Consider the following 18,530-nt stretch of genomic DNA (forward strand, 5'->3'; position numbering starts at 1 on the left):
AATTATACTGATAATACATTTCTTAAATGTACAGTGTACATTTATAGAATTTGGTAGTTATAATTTACCAATTGTGCAGTACAGTTGACCCATGAACAACACAGGGGATAAGTAAGGGTGCTGATACCTCCCCCAACCCCCACCCCAGTCAAAAATCCACATAAAATTTTTGACTCCTCCAAAACTTAACTAATGGACTTCTGATGACCAGAAGCCTTCCTGATAACATGAAGAGTCAACTGGCACATGGGGTGCCTGGGTGGCTCAGTCAATTGAGCATCTGACTCTTGATTTTAGCTCATGTCATGATCCTAGGGTTGTGGCACTGAGTCCCACATTGGGCTCTGTGCTGTGCATGGAGCCCTGCTTAAGATATTCATATTCTCTCTCTCTCTCTCTCTCTCTCTCTCTCTCTCCCTCCCTCTCTCCCTCCTCCCCACTCCCTCTCCCTCTCCCCGCCTCTGTCCCTCTCCCCAGCTTGTGTTCTCTCTATAAAATAAAAAAAATAAAAAAGATTATCTTATTTTTAAAAAGTCAATTAGCACACATTTTATATACATATTATAAACTATATTCATATAATAAAGTAGCTAGAGAAAATAATCTTATTAAGAAAATCGTAAGAGAAAATATCTTTATGGTACCATATTATATTACCGAAAAAAATCTGCAGGTAAGTGGACCCACGCAGTTCAAACCTGTGTTGTTCATGGGTCACTTGTGCATTTATGGCAGAACTATGTGGGTTTTCCTGGAAATACATAAAAGATGAATAAAAGCAGAAGAAGGCTATTCTAAGTTGGCAGCATATGGAATTACCCACAATGAGAAACTTGAGTGATAGGCAGAGGAGTTTAGACATGATACAATAGGAAACTGGTGATCACAACATGGTCTTAGGAAGAAGAGAATGTAGTGATTCAAGAGTGAGGTGATGAGAACCTAGAATAGGTTAACAAAGCATGGAAGAAGCAAGAAAGGAAGAGTTTAAATATTTTTAAAGGAATATGAGACTGGTATATTTTGTTTTGTCTTGTTTTGTTTTGTTGGTGGATCGTATAGGGTAGACTGGAGGAAGGAGTCAAAATAACTCCAAGGTTTCAACTAGGAGAAACTCAAAGAATACCAAGTGCTGTTATGTTTTGAGTCAGAGAAAAAAGATAGTTACTTCAGTTTATATCATGTTGGGCTTGAAATAGAAATACAAATTGAAAATATCTTGAAGGCACTTGACTCAGAGGAGCAAAGCTTAGGTCAAGTTTTCCTAAACATACATATCTGGCATTAATTAGCACACAGAGATTCCAAGAATATATTATAATGAGAAACAATCAGAGGGCCAATGATGGAGTCTCAGCGAACATTCTTATTTAGGAGTAGAAGGAGGAGGAAAAAAACAATGACAAGACCAAGAGATGGTCAGAAAGGCAAGAGAATCTGGATGGTTGTAGTCACAGAAAACCAAGCGAGGTCAGCTCTTTTTTTTGTATGCTCCATGAAGTGGGGAGGCGGGGGGTGGGGATACTTGGAGTTCAATTTTTAGGTCTCTTCTATTCTTATTCATTTCATGCTTTTGTTCTGATGCCATATTTCTAGCTGTCTAAATGATATAGTTGGAAATCTTGTAGGTGCCTTAGAATTTAGTTTCCAAAAGTGAACATTCCACACAAACTTTTTACAGTTTCTGTAGCCTGAATCTTGGTTAAAGACAGCATATTCAGTCAGTTACCCAAGTCTATGACTTTGAAATCATCCTGGACTTTTCCCCATTCCTATCTAATAATTTTTAGTCAGCCACCAAATTCCATTGACTTCATTTCAGTAATAAGTCTTAAATCCAATTTCTTAATAACTTAGTTCAGACATTTAATACCATTCCTGTGGACTACTGAAATTGTTATCTACTGGTCTCCATATGACTAGTCCATCTGCTACTAGTTATAATGGGCTTAAAAAATTCATTATGTCCTCCTCGTACTTAAACCTAAGTGGATTCCTACAGCATAAAATCCCAATTCCTTACCTTTGATATAAATCAGTCATGATCTACTCTAACCTTTAAGGTTAACCTTTAAGCACCTAGCATTTTGCTTGACAAGTGGTGAATAATAAATGTTTGTTGAATCAAGGAGGGTGATCAACAATGTCAGACAAGCAGAGCAGTCAAGGAGGATGAAAATTAGAAGACTTGAAATGATCAGAAGGTGTTGAATACTCCTTGCGTAGAAAGAGGTAGAAACAGTGATAGACCGTCCCATCTCATGGCTTACAGAGCTAATTAGAAAGCTCCTAGAAAAGTTAGCAAGGCAACTATACATGGAAATCACATAAAACCACCTAAAGTGTAGATACTTCTACAATTTATGTCTTAATTTTCTTATTTTTCTAATGTAAATATTCCTAATATAAAGCTGTGTGCTAAAAGTGTCTGTGAGATTGGGTCACATTTTTCTTGCCCAAGAGCAAGGGTGGATTTTCATGATCATGGAACACATTAATCCTATAAGGCTCTAACTCTGTTTTTTTAGATTTCAGATATATTCCTAAATAGGTAACTACAATTCTGTCTACCTCTAAAAAAATCATATGGTTAGACAAAATATAAAACTCCCCAGGAAAGAGTTACCTAATACCAGCTCTATTGAGTTTGTCTAAATGGACAAATTGGTTTCATACTTTCTATTTACCCTAATTTACTATGAAAGTGTTTTTTAGGATAAATATTTAATGTGTTTGCCACATCCCAAGTGGAGAAATCTTATATTCTACCCCAAATAGAGACCGTACATCATTGGACAAAAATCTAACAACTGACCTTTCCTCACAATGTTTCAGAATTTTTTTTGCATCTCCTTTTTATAAAGAACAGATCAGTTAGGATTAGGTTTGGCTGCAGGTACAGAGCATCAAATTAATAGTGGCATAATAGATAGTTGTGGCTTCTGTAGCCTATAGCCTTTATCTCCATGGTCTAAATTGGATCTTCACCCTTCATGTTTCAAGTAGCAGATGGAAGAGTTGAAGAGAGACAAAGTGGGTGTATACGATTGATTCCTGGAATCTGCCATATGACACTTTTGCTTATAGTCCATTGGCAGAAACCAAGTCCTGTTGTGATCACACATGATTATAAGGGAGCCTTAGAAATATAGTCTCAAAACAAATTCAGGTATAACGATTCCATGCCAGATTCTATAACTTTATATCATCTTAGAAAATAAGTAAGAGCCACTCAACTCTTTGATTCAATAACAAGATGGGTAGAGAGTGTCTTTTCTCAGCTACCAATGCTTCTTCTGATTCTGTAATGCAAATAAGGTAATATCATAGTAGACAAAATAGTCTCATTAGAAGCCATTAAAGGCTTAAGTGGCATTGGATATGGCTGTGTCCTAGCATCCTTCTTTATCTTTATTTGGTAACTATGAAGAGTTTTGAAGAAATTGTGACCCTAGGAAACTACTTATTGCACAGACCAGCTCAACATTAATACTACTTTAATTCTATGTAGGAATTCATCACTACTTCAGTGGCCTGCCTTTAGCACCCTTCCCTTTCCAAGAGATTATTTGGATACAACGCTGTAAGAGTTCTTTTAAGCCCTAAAACTTTTAAAACTGTCCATCTCTTCCATAGCATGTGGCACAGAATTTTGGTGCGGTTACATGAGAGCATTCAGAACTGTTGCCTGAGAAACACTGGTTCTCCTGTTAGAACTCTTGCTGCTACTCCTGTGCTTCATATGGGCTCTTAAAATTTTTAACATACATGGAAATATTTATCTTTTAGATATCCCTATTCTGTTTCATCCAGTTTTTGGTTTTGTTTTACACTGAAAGCTGCCTTCAGCAATTGGCATATGGTAAACATTACATAAATATTTGAATTAATTAGGAAGTCCCTTCTTTGTACATTTTTTACTTGGTGATGAAGATACTGTCCTGAAGACATATACTTGCCTCCCTAAAATCCCAGCCATGCCTGTTTTTTTGTATCCTTAAGGGAATAGTGACTGTAAAAAAGAGATTTGTGTATATATAATAAATATAAAAGATATATATACTACATAATATTTTCTGAAGTTAGTGTAAAAAATAGTTCAATTTTATCTAATCCACTGCAAGATGGCTTTATTTGACGACTTCTTAAAATATTAATGTATTCTGTGACAATAAAATTTCATTTACATTTCCAGCAACGTGAACTGGAAGAATGGCAGTTGCAGCAAAGACGACAAGGATGTATTAATACAATTATTGAAGAAGAAAGACTAAAACTTCTCAAAGAACATGCTACAAAATTACTAGGATATCTTCCTAAAGTAAGTGAGATTTAATTCAAGGTATAATCTTCCTAAACTCTAATAATGGGGAAAAAAACAGAGGGCCTGGGTTTCACTTACTTGTGGCTGTTACAAAGCAGCAGTGGGATCGGAGGCAGTCATTGAACATCTGTCTCTAAAATTAGAGTTGGTCTTGGCACATTTTTTTTCTTTTTTCTTAATGTTTATTTTTGAGAGAGAGACAGAGTACAAGCAGCAAAGAGTCAGAGAGAAAGGAGACACAGAATCTGAAGCAGGCTCCAGGCTCTGAGCTGTCCACACAGAGCCTGACTTGGTGCTTGAACTCATGGACTGTGAGAGCATGACTTGAGCTAAAGTCAGAAGCTTAACTGACTGAGCCACCCAGGTGCCCCAAATCTTGGCACATTTTTAAAGTAGGAGCTAGATTTACTGAATTTAAATTTTAGAAGTTCTTTTTCCCTTTTGGTGTAGGAAGCCTAAAACTAAACTACCCTAAAGCAACTGTGATACTTTTTGTACAGGAAACTCTTGTAATTGGTAACACTGATAACAGACACATGCTTGAACCGAGTCCGAGACAGAGCTGCTGTATAATGGGAGGTTATAAGTAGGTACTAAGTAATCTATTTTTAAAAGTACTTCCAGAAGGTAACAGATTTTCATGTATAAGTGGGATACATTCTGACTATAAATGAAGTAACAATGGATTTTCCTAAGCCCCATAAACATCTGGACTCATGTAAATAAAATTTACAACATTCAAATAGAAATGTCATTTGATATTTTATTCCATTGGAAGAATAAAGTGCTTATTTTGGGTTCAGTCCAGTGCTAAGGAAAGAGAAAGGGAAATATATGAGTAATTATTGCTTGTCCACAGGATGTTATAGTCTAATTGGCTGATTGGATTAATGAATATGAAATGATACACTGACAAAAGCTATAAGAAATTCATTTCAAAAAAATTAGACTATAAATTCTGGAGAATCTCAGTTTAGATACTTTTAAAAGGAAAAAAATGTGGAGATAGGGAGAGTCTAACAAACCTGTTCTGCCAAAATGATTTTAATCTTTTAGGTCCTAATGGCCCTAAATGACCTAAATTATTCTTTAGCTCCTTTAAATTACATAAGTAAATATTTAAGAGCCTTTTATTGTGTACTATAAGGAAAAGAAAAGTAAATAAAAGCATCAAGAATTTCAAAGGGCTTGCTTAAAGGGCATGTAACTCCAAACCTGGAGTCTTTCCTGCAAGACAATGTTTGCTGATCAACCATAGAATGGAGGTGAGAGCCAATCCCACGCATGAATGTGGCAAAGCTCAGTCTCTTAACTCTGCTCTCATACCTTATGAAATTCTCATTCAGCCAATCCAAGCAGTGGTACCTGAGGTAGTAAAATAGAATTCCAGATTCCTATTACAAATTCCTATACTGGAGCTGATAAATAAATCAGGAAATCAGGTCAAAGATTTCATTATACATAGAGTAATAATTTTCAGAGACTAGTGATATTATTTGTAAACCTATGAAATAGATTTCATTATCTTGGAGATAACTTTACAAATTTTTGTAGTCTATATGTTAGTCTTAGAAGCATTTAGTTAAATATTCTGGCATTTGAAGTAACTCACAAAATATTTTTCCTGTAGGGAGTATTTAAAAAGGAGGATGATATCGATATGCTTGGTGAAGAGTTTAGAAAAGTATATCAGAACAGGAGCGAAATTTGTGAAGAGAAGTGATACCATCAAGATTTGGTAAAACCTGGATTGTTTTGTTTTCACCACTAGATGTCAGTGTGACTTTTGTTTCACAGGTCAGTGATAGAATCCATAATCTATTTGGATTTTCTAAAGCAACTCTGTATTTCATCATTTGTAAACAATTATCTATAAGAAAATATTTGTTTTCTGATAAAATTAAATTGCAGAATATTTTTTATCTATAAAATTAATTGCTATTAGTCAAATTCTTGTTCTTGTACTGATAATTTGAAGAGCTGAGTTACACACCACATTACAACATTTCCTTTATATAAATACAATACAGCCAAACCCAGGAGACTAACTTTTCCATACTACTCGTCCTGCTCAGAGCTTGTTCTTTGTGTTTAGGGAAAGTATCTTTTTCTTTCTACTATAAGGGAAAAGAATAGTAAAGAGTGAGGAATTTCAAAGTGGTTTATTGTCAATAAGAACTTAAATGACAGTTTATGTGCTAGTACTGTTTTTATTAACTAGAGCTAAATCACCAGAGCATAAAATACTTTATATAAAAGAGCAAGTGGCTCACAATTTTCTAATAATTTTGTATCCACCCCAAATCTAAACAGGGAATTTGTTGCAATTGCTTTGATTTCATTATCAAATATCTTAATTATTTATAAAGAGTAAAAATAAATCATTAAAACTTTAAATAAAATGTATATGGGGCACACAGTCAGTTATACAGACTAATTAAAGTAGGTCACTTATCAGTTTCCCCATTCAAGTGCCTTCATAAATTCCTCTTCAGTGAAAGACAGCATCTTGGCAGCTTCAATATGCATCTGTGTTTGTAACAAATCAATATTGTTTTAGCATTAAGAGTAGACCACAGGACAACACGCAGTTGATAAAAATGTGTATATAAATATGCTATCAAATGATAAGCTCTGTTGGAATGTGTACTCTAATTCCAATAAACATATCTGAAATAATTACATTTAAGGGTCAGCCTGTAAAAGCCTATTTGTCCATGGTGGTTACTGAATCAACCTGTTGAGAGAACACTTCAGTAGTATTTTAATACGTAACCTTTGCAAAAAGGGAAAGTGGCAGAGCCATGGCTTCGAATCTTCTCACCACCAGGTAATTCATGTGTAGAGAAGGGAAGAGTGATTTGGAATCCATTTTCACTCTTCCGTGTTTAAAGAGGCAAACCAATCCAATAAGATAATAGTATATTATACTCTTGTATATACTTTCTGTCATTAGGGAGTACCCATACTGTATTTACCAGTCCCATTTTCCACATTACTAATTTATCTCCCTGAAAATATCCATTTGCTTGGATGACATGTTATGTAGAAATCTTATTATGTATGTTCTATAGGTAAAATTTTGTACCTAAGCATATCAAATACATCTAAAAATATCTACAATTTAACTGTTTTTTTTAGAATAGACTCACCTTCTGCCTTTTTAAAACATCAATTAATTTTAACTGCTTCTTGAACCCTATCATTAATTCTCCTTTTTGTTTTTCTAGCTTCTTGTTTTCAGACTTTAATGCTTCAATTTTTTTGTGGTCTTCATTGGCTATATCCTGCACAAGGAAAAACAAATCCCATATAGTCTTCAAATTATAAAGACTATAGTCACTTTGTAATAACTACCTTTAAAATATAAAATTTTTGTAAATCTTCTTTGCATTACTGAAAAACTGACTTTGATAACTCATACATTTTAAGCATTTTAAATATAATTCAGTTCTAATTCCAGTAGTGGCAGAGTAACTTATAATGGACCAAACTCTTCTGAGGGTAACAATAACATATTTGAAGGCACAGATGAGTAATCAATAGTAAGCAGAAAGTGGAGATGATATGATCCTTGAAAAAAGGGAAATAAACTGACTGAGGTCCATATTCAACTGGCTTCTGAGAGCACTTTCCACTTAATGGGTTCACAGGAGATAGACCTCAAGGAAAAAGTAGTTTTACTGGGCTGAGGAATGAAAGAGCAGGGTTGCCAGGGTGGTAGAAATTTCCAGGTGGCAAATCCTGGAAAGAAAAGAGCCCTCAAAATTCCCTCAAATCCTTGGCAGTTACCTAGATAGCCCACGTGCAGAGTGAGACCCCTAGGAAAGGCCACATGAAAGGCAAGAGCTGTGGTCTAGAGAGCTGGGCAGAGAATTCAGCCAGTGGTCTGACAAGGCAGAGTTTGTAATCTTGGCAAAAATTACCTGAATGAGCTCTGCAGCAATTTGGACAGTGTAGAAAAAATATCTGTGAGCTTTAAGACAGGTCAGTAGAATTTATTTAAGTATAGGAAGATCTTAAAGAAATATTAAAGGAAGTCTTTCATGCAAAAGGACAATGATACCAGAAGGAAATCTGAATCTACATACACATAAAAAAGTACCAGAAATAATAGAATATTAGACTTTTTCTTTCAAAATAAATCTCTGTAAAAGATAATTGACAGTGATATCACCAAGATTAGGAAGCTCCAGACCCTTCTCCCCCCAACAAATACACAGAGAAACACTGAAGATACAATATACTCCCCAATGTAACATGAGAACTCTAGAAGCCAATTAAGCAGCAGTAACAACCAAACACCTAACCAACAAAAAGTCACATTCAAAATGATAGGAAACTTTATGGCCTTTATGCTCACCCTTTCCCCTTACTCTCTTGGCCTAGTGGAAAAAAGAAGCCTCTAAATTCATGGAAAAAAGAGTGGAACTTACTTGTGATGTTCTGACTTGTCTGAGGATTGCTTGAGGGACTGTCTTGCCTGACTCAGAGCACTGATGGGAAGTGCTACACCTGAGGGCTACTGGGGGTCTGCAGAACCATGAATGCCTAAGGGCAAGAGATTATGGGCAGAGGAATAAAATACAACATCTAAGGCCCTGAGAAGCAGGAGGGCTGAGACTCCTAGGAAATTAAGATGTTTAAATGACAAAAAGAGCTTTAAGACATATAGAAAATAATACAAAATGGTAGCAGGAATTTCTTCCCCATCACTAATAACTTGAAATGTAAGTGAATTAAAGTCCCCATAGATTGGATTTAAAAAACAAGATCAAGTATATACTGTCTACAAAAGACTCACTTTAGATCTAAGGACATACACAGATTGAAAATGAAAGGATGGAAAAAGATAATCCATGCAAATGGTAACCACAAGAGGATGGAGGTAGCTACAATAATACCAGACAAAATAGACTTTTAGTCAAAACAGGTACGAGAGACCAAAAAAAGGCCATTATATAATAATAAAAGGCTCAATTCACCAAGGAGCTATAACAATTATATATGCACCCAACATGAGTTCCTAAATATATGAAGCAAACATGGACAGAATTGGTGGGAGAAAAAGAACCGCTCTACAGTTACAGTAGACTTCAATACCCCACTTAGAATAATGGATAGAACCAGAAAGAAGAGCAATAAAAACAGTACTTGAACAACCCTAAAGACCAACTGGACCCAAAAGACATATTAGAACATTACACCCAAGAAAAGCAGAATATCTATTTTTCTTAAGTGCACACGAAACATTTTCCAAAATAGACCATTTTAGGCCACAAACAAGTCTTAGGAAATTTTATAAGATTGAAACCAAAGTGTCTTTCCTGTTCACAGTGAAATGAAACTAGAAATCAATAGCAGAAGGAAAATGGAAAATCCATAAATACGTGGGAATTAACATACTTTTAAACAACCAATGGGTCAAAGAAGAAATCACAAGAGAAATTAGAAAAATATCTTCGGATAAATGACCAAGAAAACCCAATATAACAAAAGTTATAGGATGCAGTGAGAGCAGTGCTAAGGGGAAAATGAAATGTATAGCTATAAATGCTTACCTTAAAAAAAGAAGATATCTCAAATCAACAATCTCACTATAACTAGAGAACTAAACCCAAAGCTAGTTGAAAATAGAAAATAAAGCTTAGAGCAGAGATAAATGAAATAGAGAATAAAAAAACAGTAGAGAAAAATCCATGAAACCAAGAGTTCATTCTTTGTTAAGATCAATAAAATTGACTAACCTTTACCTAGACTAAAAAAAAAAAAACACGATGACTCAACTAACATGAGAAATGAAAGCAAGAGTCACCTGGGTGGCTCAGTCTGTTAAGTGTCTGACTCATGATCTCGGCTCAGGTCATGATCTCATGCTTGGGAGATCAAGTCCCACATTGGGCCCTGCACTGGGCATGGAGTCTACTTAAACTTCTCTCTCTCCCTCTGCCCCTCCCCTGCTCATGTTTGCTCACTCTCAAAAAAATAATAATAACAAAAATGAAAAAGGGGATATTGCAACTGATTTTACAGAAACAAAGCCATTTTGGAAGATTTTATTTTTTAATTTTTTTTTAACGTTTACAAGAGAGTGCAAGTGGGGGAGGGGCAGAAAGCAAGGGAAACAGAATCAGAAGCAAGCTTCAGGTTCTGAGCTGTCAGCACAGAGCCCAACGTGAGCTCAAACTCACAAACCGTGAGATCATGACCTAGGTGAAGACGTTTAACCAACTGAGTCACCCAGGTGCCCCCATTTTGGGAGATTTTATTATTTATTTATTTATTATTTTTGGAAGATTTTAAATTAATGGGAGAGTAGACATTACAACTGATATCCCAGAAATACAGAAGATAAGAGAATACTATGAACAGTGGTACACCAATAAATTGGATAACCTAGATGAAACAAATTCCTAGACATTCCCAATCTACTAAAACTGAATGATAAATACAAAATCAGTTCAGGAAATCCAAATAAATCTGTACCTAGTTAGGAGATTGAAGGAGTATTCAAAAACCTTTTAATAAGGAAATCCCTATTCAGAAACCTTTTAACAAGGAAATCCCTGAACTAGATGGCTTCACTGGTGAATTCTACCAAATATTAAAAAAAAAAAGAACATGAACCATCTTTAAATTCTTTACCCAAACTGAAGAGAACAAAACACTTCCAAACTCATTCTATGAAGACAGCATCAGCCTAATACCAAAGCCAGACAAAAATACAACAAAAAAACTACAGACCTATATCCCTCACAAATACTTACGTGAAAATCCTCAACAAAATAATAGCACACAATTCCACAGTACATGAAAAGGACTGTACAGAATGACCAAGGGGGATATATTCCTGGAAGCAAGGATGGTTCAACATAATGAAAATCAATCAATGTAACACTTCACATTAACACAATGAAAGAAACACACAATCCTCTTAAATGATGTCAAAAAAGGATTTGAGAAGATTAAACACGCTTTCATGTTAAAAAAACATGAAACAGACAAGGAACAATGATCCTACTTCAACATAATAAAAGCCCCACGTGAAAAGCCCACAGCTAATATACTCAGTGGTAAAAGACCAGAAGCTTTTACTCCATTATCAAGAACAAGACAAGGATACCTGCTTTTGCCACTTTATCCAACATAGTACTGGAAGTCTTGGTCAGAGCATCCAGGGAAGAAAAATAATAAAAGGCATCCAAATTAAAAAAAAGAAGAAGAAGAAACATTATTCCTGTTCACAGATAACACGTGTATGTGGAAAACCCTAAAGATTCTACAAGAAAACTATTAAGAATAAATTCATTTGGTAAAGCTGCAAGTTACAGAATCAATACACAAAATCAGTTATGTTTTATATACTAACAATGAATATTCCTAAAAAGAAATAACCATTGTACAATAACCATTGTATTGTAACCATACAATAACCATTGTATTCAAAAGAATACAATACTTAGTAATAAACATAACCAAGATGAAAGACTTTTACACTGAAAACTTGAAAACTGCTGAAAGTATTTAAATCCAAATAAATGGACAGATATTCTGTGTTTGTGGATTGGAAAGACTTAATATTTTTATGATGCCAATACTACCCAAAAGATATTTATAGATTCAATGTCATCTCTATCAAAATCCCAACTGTGTTTTTTTACAGAAATGGAAATATCCATCCTAATATTCATATGGAATCTCAAAAGGATATAAATAGTCAAACAATCCTGAAATGAATAACAAAGTTGGAGGTCTCATACTTCTGGATTTCAAAACTTATTACAAAGCTACAGTGATCAAAGCAATGTGATACCTTCATAAAAGACATAGACCAATGGAACAGAATGCCCAGAAATAAACACATAAGGACAAATAATTATATTGACAACAGTGCCAAGACCATTCCCTGGGAACGGACATCCTCTTTAACACACTGTACTTGGAAACTTGGTATCTCCAAGCAAAATAATGAGCCTGTACCTCTATATCATACTATCTACAAAAATTGACTCAAGTTTGGTTAAAGACCTAAATGTAAACCCTAAAATTATTAAACTATTAGAAGAAAACACAGGGGACATGGTACATGATATTGGATTCAGTTGTGATTTCTTAGGATGCCAAAAGTACAAGCAACCACAAAAAAATTTTAAAAAATACTACATTAAAGGACAAAATCAACAGAGTGAATGGCAAATCTCTGCAAATCATATATCTGACAAGGAATTGATATCCAGAATATGTAAAGAATTCCTACAAGTCAGTAACAGAGCACAGTCAACCAATTCAAGTCCTTGCCTATTTTGTAGACATTTCTCCAAAAAAAGATATACATATGTCTAGCAAGCACAAAAAAAGTGGTATTACTAATCATTAGGGAAATGTAAATCAAAGCCACAATGAGAAATAACCCCCTAATAAATATTAGGATGACTACTATAAAAAAAATAAAACCAAAACCACAAAAAAATAACTGCTGGAGAAAATACAGAGAAACTAGAACCCTCATGCACCATTGGTGAGGATGTAAAATGAGACAGCTCCTGTGGAAAAGCAGTATGGTTGTTTCCTGAAAAATTAACAAGTATTTGCCATATGATCCAGCAATTCCACATCTGGATATATACCCAAGAAAACTGAAACCAGGGTCTTAAAAAGAGTAATTGTACACTCATGTTCATAGCAGTCAGTTAAGCAGCCAACTCGATTTTGGCTCAGGTCATGATCTCATGGTTCAAGGGTTCGAGCCCTAGGTCAGGCTCTATGCTGACATTGCAGAGCCTGCTTGGGATTCTCTCTCTCTCCCTCTCTTTGTTAAGCAACCATCAGCTTCATAAGACTTTGATAAAGGTAGAAGATGTTATATATACACCTAATGATAACCGTAAATCAAAAAACAGTAAAAAAATATGCAAAGAATAAAGAGAAAGGAATCCAAGTATATCACTAAAGAAAATCAGCAAACCATGAAAGAGAGCAAGACAAAAGTCAGAGAAAAACTACAAAAAAATCCTACAAAACAAGTAACAAAATGACAATAAATACATACCTATCAATAATTACTTTGAATGTAAATGGACTAAATACTCCAATGGAAACACAGGATGACAAAGTGGATAAAAACAAAATCCATCTATATGCTGCCTATAAGAGACTCATTTTAGACCTAAAAATACCTGCAGATTGAAAGTAAGGGGATAGAGAAATATTTATTTTGTAAATGGATGTCAAAAGAAAGCTGGGATAGCAGTACTTAGACAAAATAGACTTAAAACACTGTAACATAAAGCAAAGAACACTATATATAATAAAGGGGACAATCCAAGAAGAAGATACAATAATTGAAAATATTTGTACACCTAGCATGGAAGAACCCAGATCCATAAAACAGTTAAAGACAAACATAAGGGAACTAATCAATACTAACACAATAATAGTAGGGGACTTTAACATCCCACTTACATCAATGGACAGGTCATCTAAACAAAAAGTCAACAAAGAAATAGTGGCTTTGAATGACACAGGAGACTAAGTGGACTTAACAGATACATTCAAAACATCCTAAAATAGCAGAATACACTTTCTTTTCAAGCACACATGGAACATTCTCCAGAACAGACCACATATTAGGGCACAAAACAAGTCTGAACAGAATTTAAAAGATCAAAGTCACACCATACATCTTTTCTGACCACAGTGCTATGAAACTAGAAATCAATCACAAGAGAAAATCTGGAAAGAACACAAATATCTAGAGGTTAAATAATAGGCTACTAAAAAATGAATGGGTCAACCAAGGTATCAAAGAAGAAATAAAAAATTACATGTAAACAAATGAAAATGAAAACACAACAGTACAAACTCTTTGGGATATAGCAGAAGTGTTTCTAAAAGGGAAGTTTACATAAATACAGGCCTATCTCAACAAACATAAAAAGTCTTAAATAAACAACCTAACCTTACACCTAAAGGAACTAGAAAAAAAAAGACCAAACAAAACCCAAAACCAAAAGAAGAAAATAACAAATGTTACAGCAGAAATAAATGATATAGAGACTATAAAAATTATAGAACAGATCAATGACACCAGGAGGTGGTTCTTTGAAAAGATCAACAAGATTGATAAACCTCCAGGGAGACCCATCAAAAAAAAAAAAAAAAAAAAGAGGACTCAAACAAAATCATAAATGAAAGGAAAAATGACAACCAACACCATATAAAGAATTTTAAGAGAGTATTATGAGAAACTATATGCCAACAAATTGGACAACCTAGAAGAAATGGATAAATTCCTAGAAACAAATAACCTACCAAAACTGAAAGAAATAGAAAATTTGAACAGAATGATTACCAGCAATGAAATTGAACTAGTCAAAAAACTTCCAACAAACAAAAGTCCAGAACCAGACAGCTTCTCAGGCAAATTCTATCGAACATATTTTATTTTTTAATCTTTATTAATTTATGTTGACATAGAATCCCAAGAAGGCTCCATGGTCAGCATGAAGCCTGATGCAGGGCTCGATCCCACAAATCATAAGATCATGACCTAAGCTGAAATTGAGAGCCAGATGCTTAACTGACTGAGCCACCCAGGTGCCCCAAATTCTATCAAACATTTAAAGAAGAGTTAATATCTAGTTTCCTCAAACTATTCCAATAAACATAATAGGAATAAAAACTTCCAAATTCATTCTATGGGATTAGTATTACTCTGATACCAACACTAGATAAAACCACCACAGACACACACACACACACACACACACAAACCCACAAACACAAAGAACTACAGGCCAATATCTCTGATGAACACAGATGCAAAACTCCTCATCACAATGTTAGCAAACTGAATCCAGTAATACATTTAAAAAAATCATTCATCATGATCAAGTGGGATTTATTCCTGGGATTCAAGGGTGGTTCAATATTCATAAATCTATCAACATGATAGAGCACATCACTAACAGGATACAAACCATATGATCGTTTCCAAAAAGCATTTGACAAAGTACAACATGCTTCATGATAAAAACAAAAAACTCAACGAATTAGGTTTAGAGGGAACATAACTAAACATAATAAAGACCTTATATTGAAATCCCACAGCATATATCCTACTCAGTGGTGAAAAACTGAGAGCTTTTCCCCTAAGTAACACAAGGATGTCCACTCTCATCACTTTTATTCACCATAGAACTAGAAGTCCTAGCCACAGCAATCAGAAAACAAAAAGAAATAAAAGGCATCCAAATTGGTAAGGAAGAAGTAAAACTTTCACTATGTGCAGATGACATGATACTCTATATAGGAAACCCTAAAAAGTTCGCCAGAAAATTACTAGCACTGATAAATGAGTTAAGTTGAGGGATACAAAACCAACGTATAGAAATCTCTTGCATTTTTATACACTAATAATGAAGCAGCACAAAGAGAAATTAAGCAAGGAATCCCATTACAGTTGCACCAAAAATAATAAAATACCTAGGAATAAACCTAACCAAAGAGGTAAAACTTGTACTCTGAAAACTATGAAACACTGATGAAAAAATTGAACATGACACAAAGAAATGGAAAGATATAATAAACATGCTCATGAAATGGGAGAACGAATACTGTTAAAATGTCCATACTACCAAGCAATCTACAGATTAAATTCAATCCCTATCAAAATACCAACAGCACTTTTCACAGAACTAGAATAAACAATCCTAAAATTTGTATGGAACCATAAGAGACCCCAAGTAGCCAAAACAATCCTGAAAAAGAGAAACAAAACTAGAGGGAAGTATTACAATTCCAGTCTTCAAGTCATATTACAAAGCTCAAGTAATCAAAACAGTATGGTACTGGCACAAAACAGATTAATAGAACAGAATATAGAGCCCCCAATAAACCCACAATTATATGGTCAATTAATCCTCAACTAAGGAGGAAAGAATATGCAATGGGAAAAAGTGTCTTTAACAAATGGAGTTGGAAAAACTGGACAGCTACATGTGAAAGAACGAAACTGGACCACTTTCTTACACCATACACAAAAACAAATTCAAAATGGATTAAACATGAGACCTGAAACGATAAAAAAAAAAACCTAGAAGAGCAGCAGTAATTCCTGTGACATCAGCTATAGCAATATTTTTTTCTAGAGATGTCTCCTGAGGAAAGGGAAATAAAGCTTAAAAAAATAACTATTAGGATCACATCAAAATAAAAAGCTTCTGCACAGTGAAGTAAACAATGAACAAAACTAAAATGCAACCTACTGAATGGGAGAAAGTATTTGCAAATGGCCTATCCTATAAAGGGTTAATATCCAAAATATATAAAGAACTTCTACAACTCAACACCCAAAACCAAATAATCCAAAAATGGGCCAAAGACATGAATAGACATTTCTTCAAAGACATACAGATGGCCAAAAGACATGAAAAGATGCTCAACATCACTCATCCTCAGGAAAATGCAAATCAAACCACAAGAGGTATCACCTCATACATGCCAGAATGGCTAAAATCAAAAACACAAGAAACAACAAGTGTTGGTGAGGATGTGGAGAAAAAGGAACCCTCAATGCACTGTTGGTGGGAATGCAAGCAGGTGCAGCCTCTCTGGAAAACAGTATGGAGGTTCCTCAACAATTTCAAGATAGAAATACCATATGATCCAGTAGCTCCACTACTCAATATTTACCCAAAGAACATGAAAAGAATAATTCAAAAAGATATATATGCATCCCTCTGGTTATTTAAAATAATCAAATAGGTAAGCAGCTCAAGTGTCCATCAACAGATGAAAGGATAAAAAAACAGTGCATATACACAATGGAGTATTATTAAGCCACAAAAAGAATGAACTCTTGCCATTTGCAACACCATGGACGGAGCTAGAGAATATAATGCTAAGTGAAATAAGTCAGAGAAAGACAAATACCTTATGATCTCACTCATATGTGGAATTTAAAAAACAAAATAAATGAGCATAAGAGAGAAAGAGAGAATGAAAGAGAGAGACAAACTAAGAGTGAACTATAGAGAACTGATGGTTAACAGAGAGGTGAGTAGGGCAATGGGTGAAATAGGTGATGGGGATTAAGAATACGTTTATCAGATATGTGAGTACAGAAAATGTTTAAAATTGTTCAGTCAGTATATTGTTTACCTTTAACTAATATAACCTTGTATGTTAACTATAACTGAATTAAAATAAAAAACTTAAAAAAACAAAAACAAAAACAAATTCATTATATGTCCACCATGAATTAAATTAGAAATCAGTAAAAAAAGTATCTGGAAAAATTACCAAATATTTGTAAATGAAACAACAAGCTTCTAAATAACTCATAAGTAAAAAAGAAATCAAAAGGAAAATTAGACAGTATGTGAATAGAATGAAAATGAAAAAATGACAAATTAAAATTTGTAGCTAAAAGAATGCATAGAAGAAAATTTACAATGTTAAATGTTTATATTAGAAAAGAAAGGGTTCAAATCAACAGATTCTGTTCCCATTTTAAGTAACTAGAAAAAGAACAAATTGAACCCAATTAAAGAGAGAGAAGGAAATAATAAATAGAAATCAATAAAAGAGAAAACTGAGGAAAAATAAATAAAAACCAATTTAGTAAGGTTCTAGTAAGGCTTATCAAGAAAAGATGATACAAATTACCAATATCAAGAATAAGGAGAAAAAGAAATCTATGAGAATGTGGGAAGAACATCAATATAAATTCTCTAGTTATTTAAAGGACAAAGGAATAACAAAAAAATTATATGCCGATAAATTTGACAACATAGGTAAAATGTAAAGATTCTGGATTTCAGGGAAGATGGTGGTGTAGGAGGATGCTGGGCTCACCACGTCCTGCTGACCACTTAGATTCCACCTACACCTGCCTAAATAACCCAGAAAACCGCCAGAAGATTAGCAGAACGGAGTCTCCGGAGCCAAGCGCAGACGAGAGGCCCACGATAGAGGGTAGGAAGGGCGGAGAGGCGGTGCACGTTGCACGGACTGGCGGGAGGGAGCCCGGGCGGAGGGGCGGCCCGCTGGCCAAGCAGAGCCCCTGAGTCTGGCTTGCAAAAGCAGAGGGGCTGGAGGGAGTGTGTTCCGACAGCAAGCGGGACTTAACATCTGGGAGGTTATAAGTTAACAGCTCTGCTCAGAGAGCGGGAAGGCTGGAGGACAACGGGAGGGAGAGTTGCTG

General features: G+C 34.8%; 2 protein-coding genes across 6 annotated transcripts in view; one reads left to right on the top strand and one right to left on the bottom strand.

The window, feature by feature from the left end:
- The window catches only part of MNS1 (meiosis specific nuclear structural 1), a 93,019-nt gene extending 86,764 nt beyond the window's left edge, over positions 1-6,255 (top strand). For both annotated transcript variants that reach the window (XM_027067320.2, XM_053223985.1), the window contains 2 exons: positions 4,196-4,321; positions 5,955-6,255. In XM_027067320.2, coding sequence (XP_026923121.1) covers positions 4,196-4,321; positions 5,955-6,047 — 219 coding nt within the window. In that variant the 3' untranslated portion in view covers positions 6,048-6,255. The remainder of the gene's footprint in view (positions 1-4,195; positions 4,322-5,954) is intronic.
- Positions 6,256-6,471: 216 nt separating this feature from the next.
- Positions 6,472-18,530, bottom strand: part of TEX9 (testis expressed 9) — a 205,103-nt gene continuing 193,044 nt past the window's right edge. For all 4 annotated transcript variants that reach the window (XM_027067321.2, XM_053223987.1, XM_015078710.3 and 1 more), the window contains 2 exons: positions 7,477-7,611; positions 6,472-6,853 (listed from right to left, as the gene is read on the bottom strand). In XM_027067321.2, coding sequence (XP_026923122.2) covers positions 6,779-6,853; positions 7,477-7,611 — 210 coding nt within the window. In that variant the 3' untranslated portion in view covers positions 6,472-6,778. The remainder of the gene's footprint in view (positions 6,854-7,476; positions 7,612-18,530) is intronic.

This window comes from Acinonyx jubatus, chromosome B3 (assembly GCF_027475565.1).
Source record: "Acinonyx jubatus isolate Ajub_Pintada_27869175 chromosome B3, VMU_Ajub_asm_v1.0, whole genome shotgun sequence".
Classification (NCBI taxonomy): Eukaryota; Metazoa; Chordata; class Mammalia; order Carnivora; family Felidae; genus Acinonyx; species Acinonyx jubatus.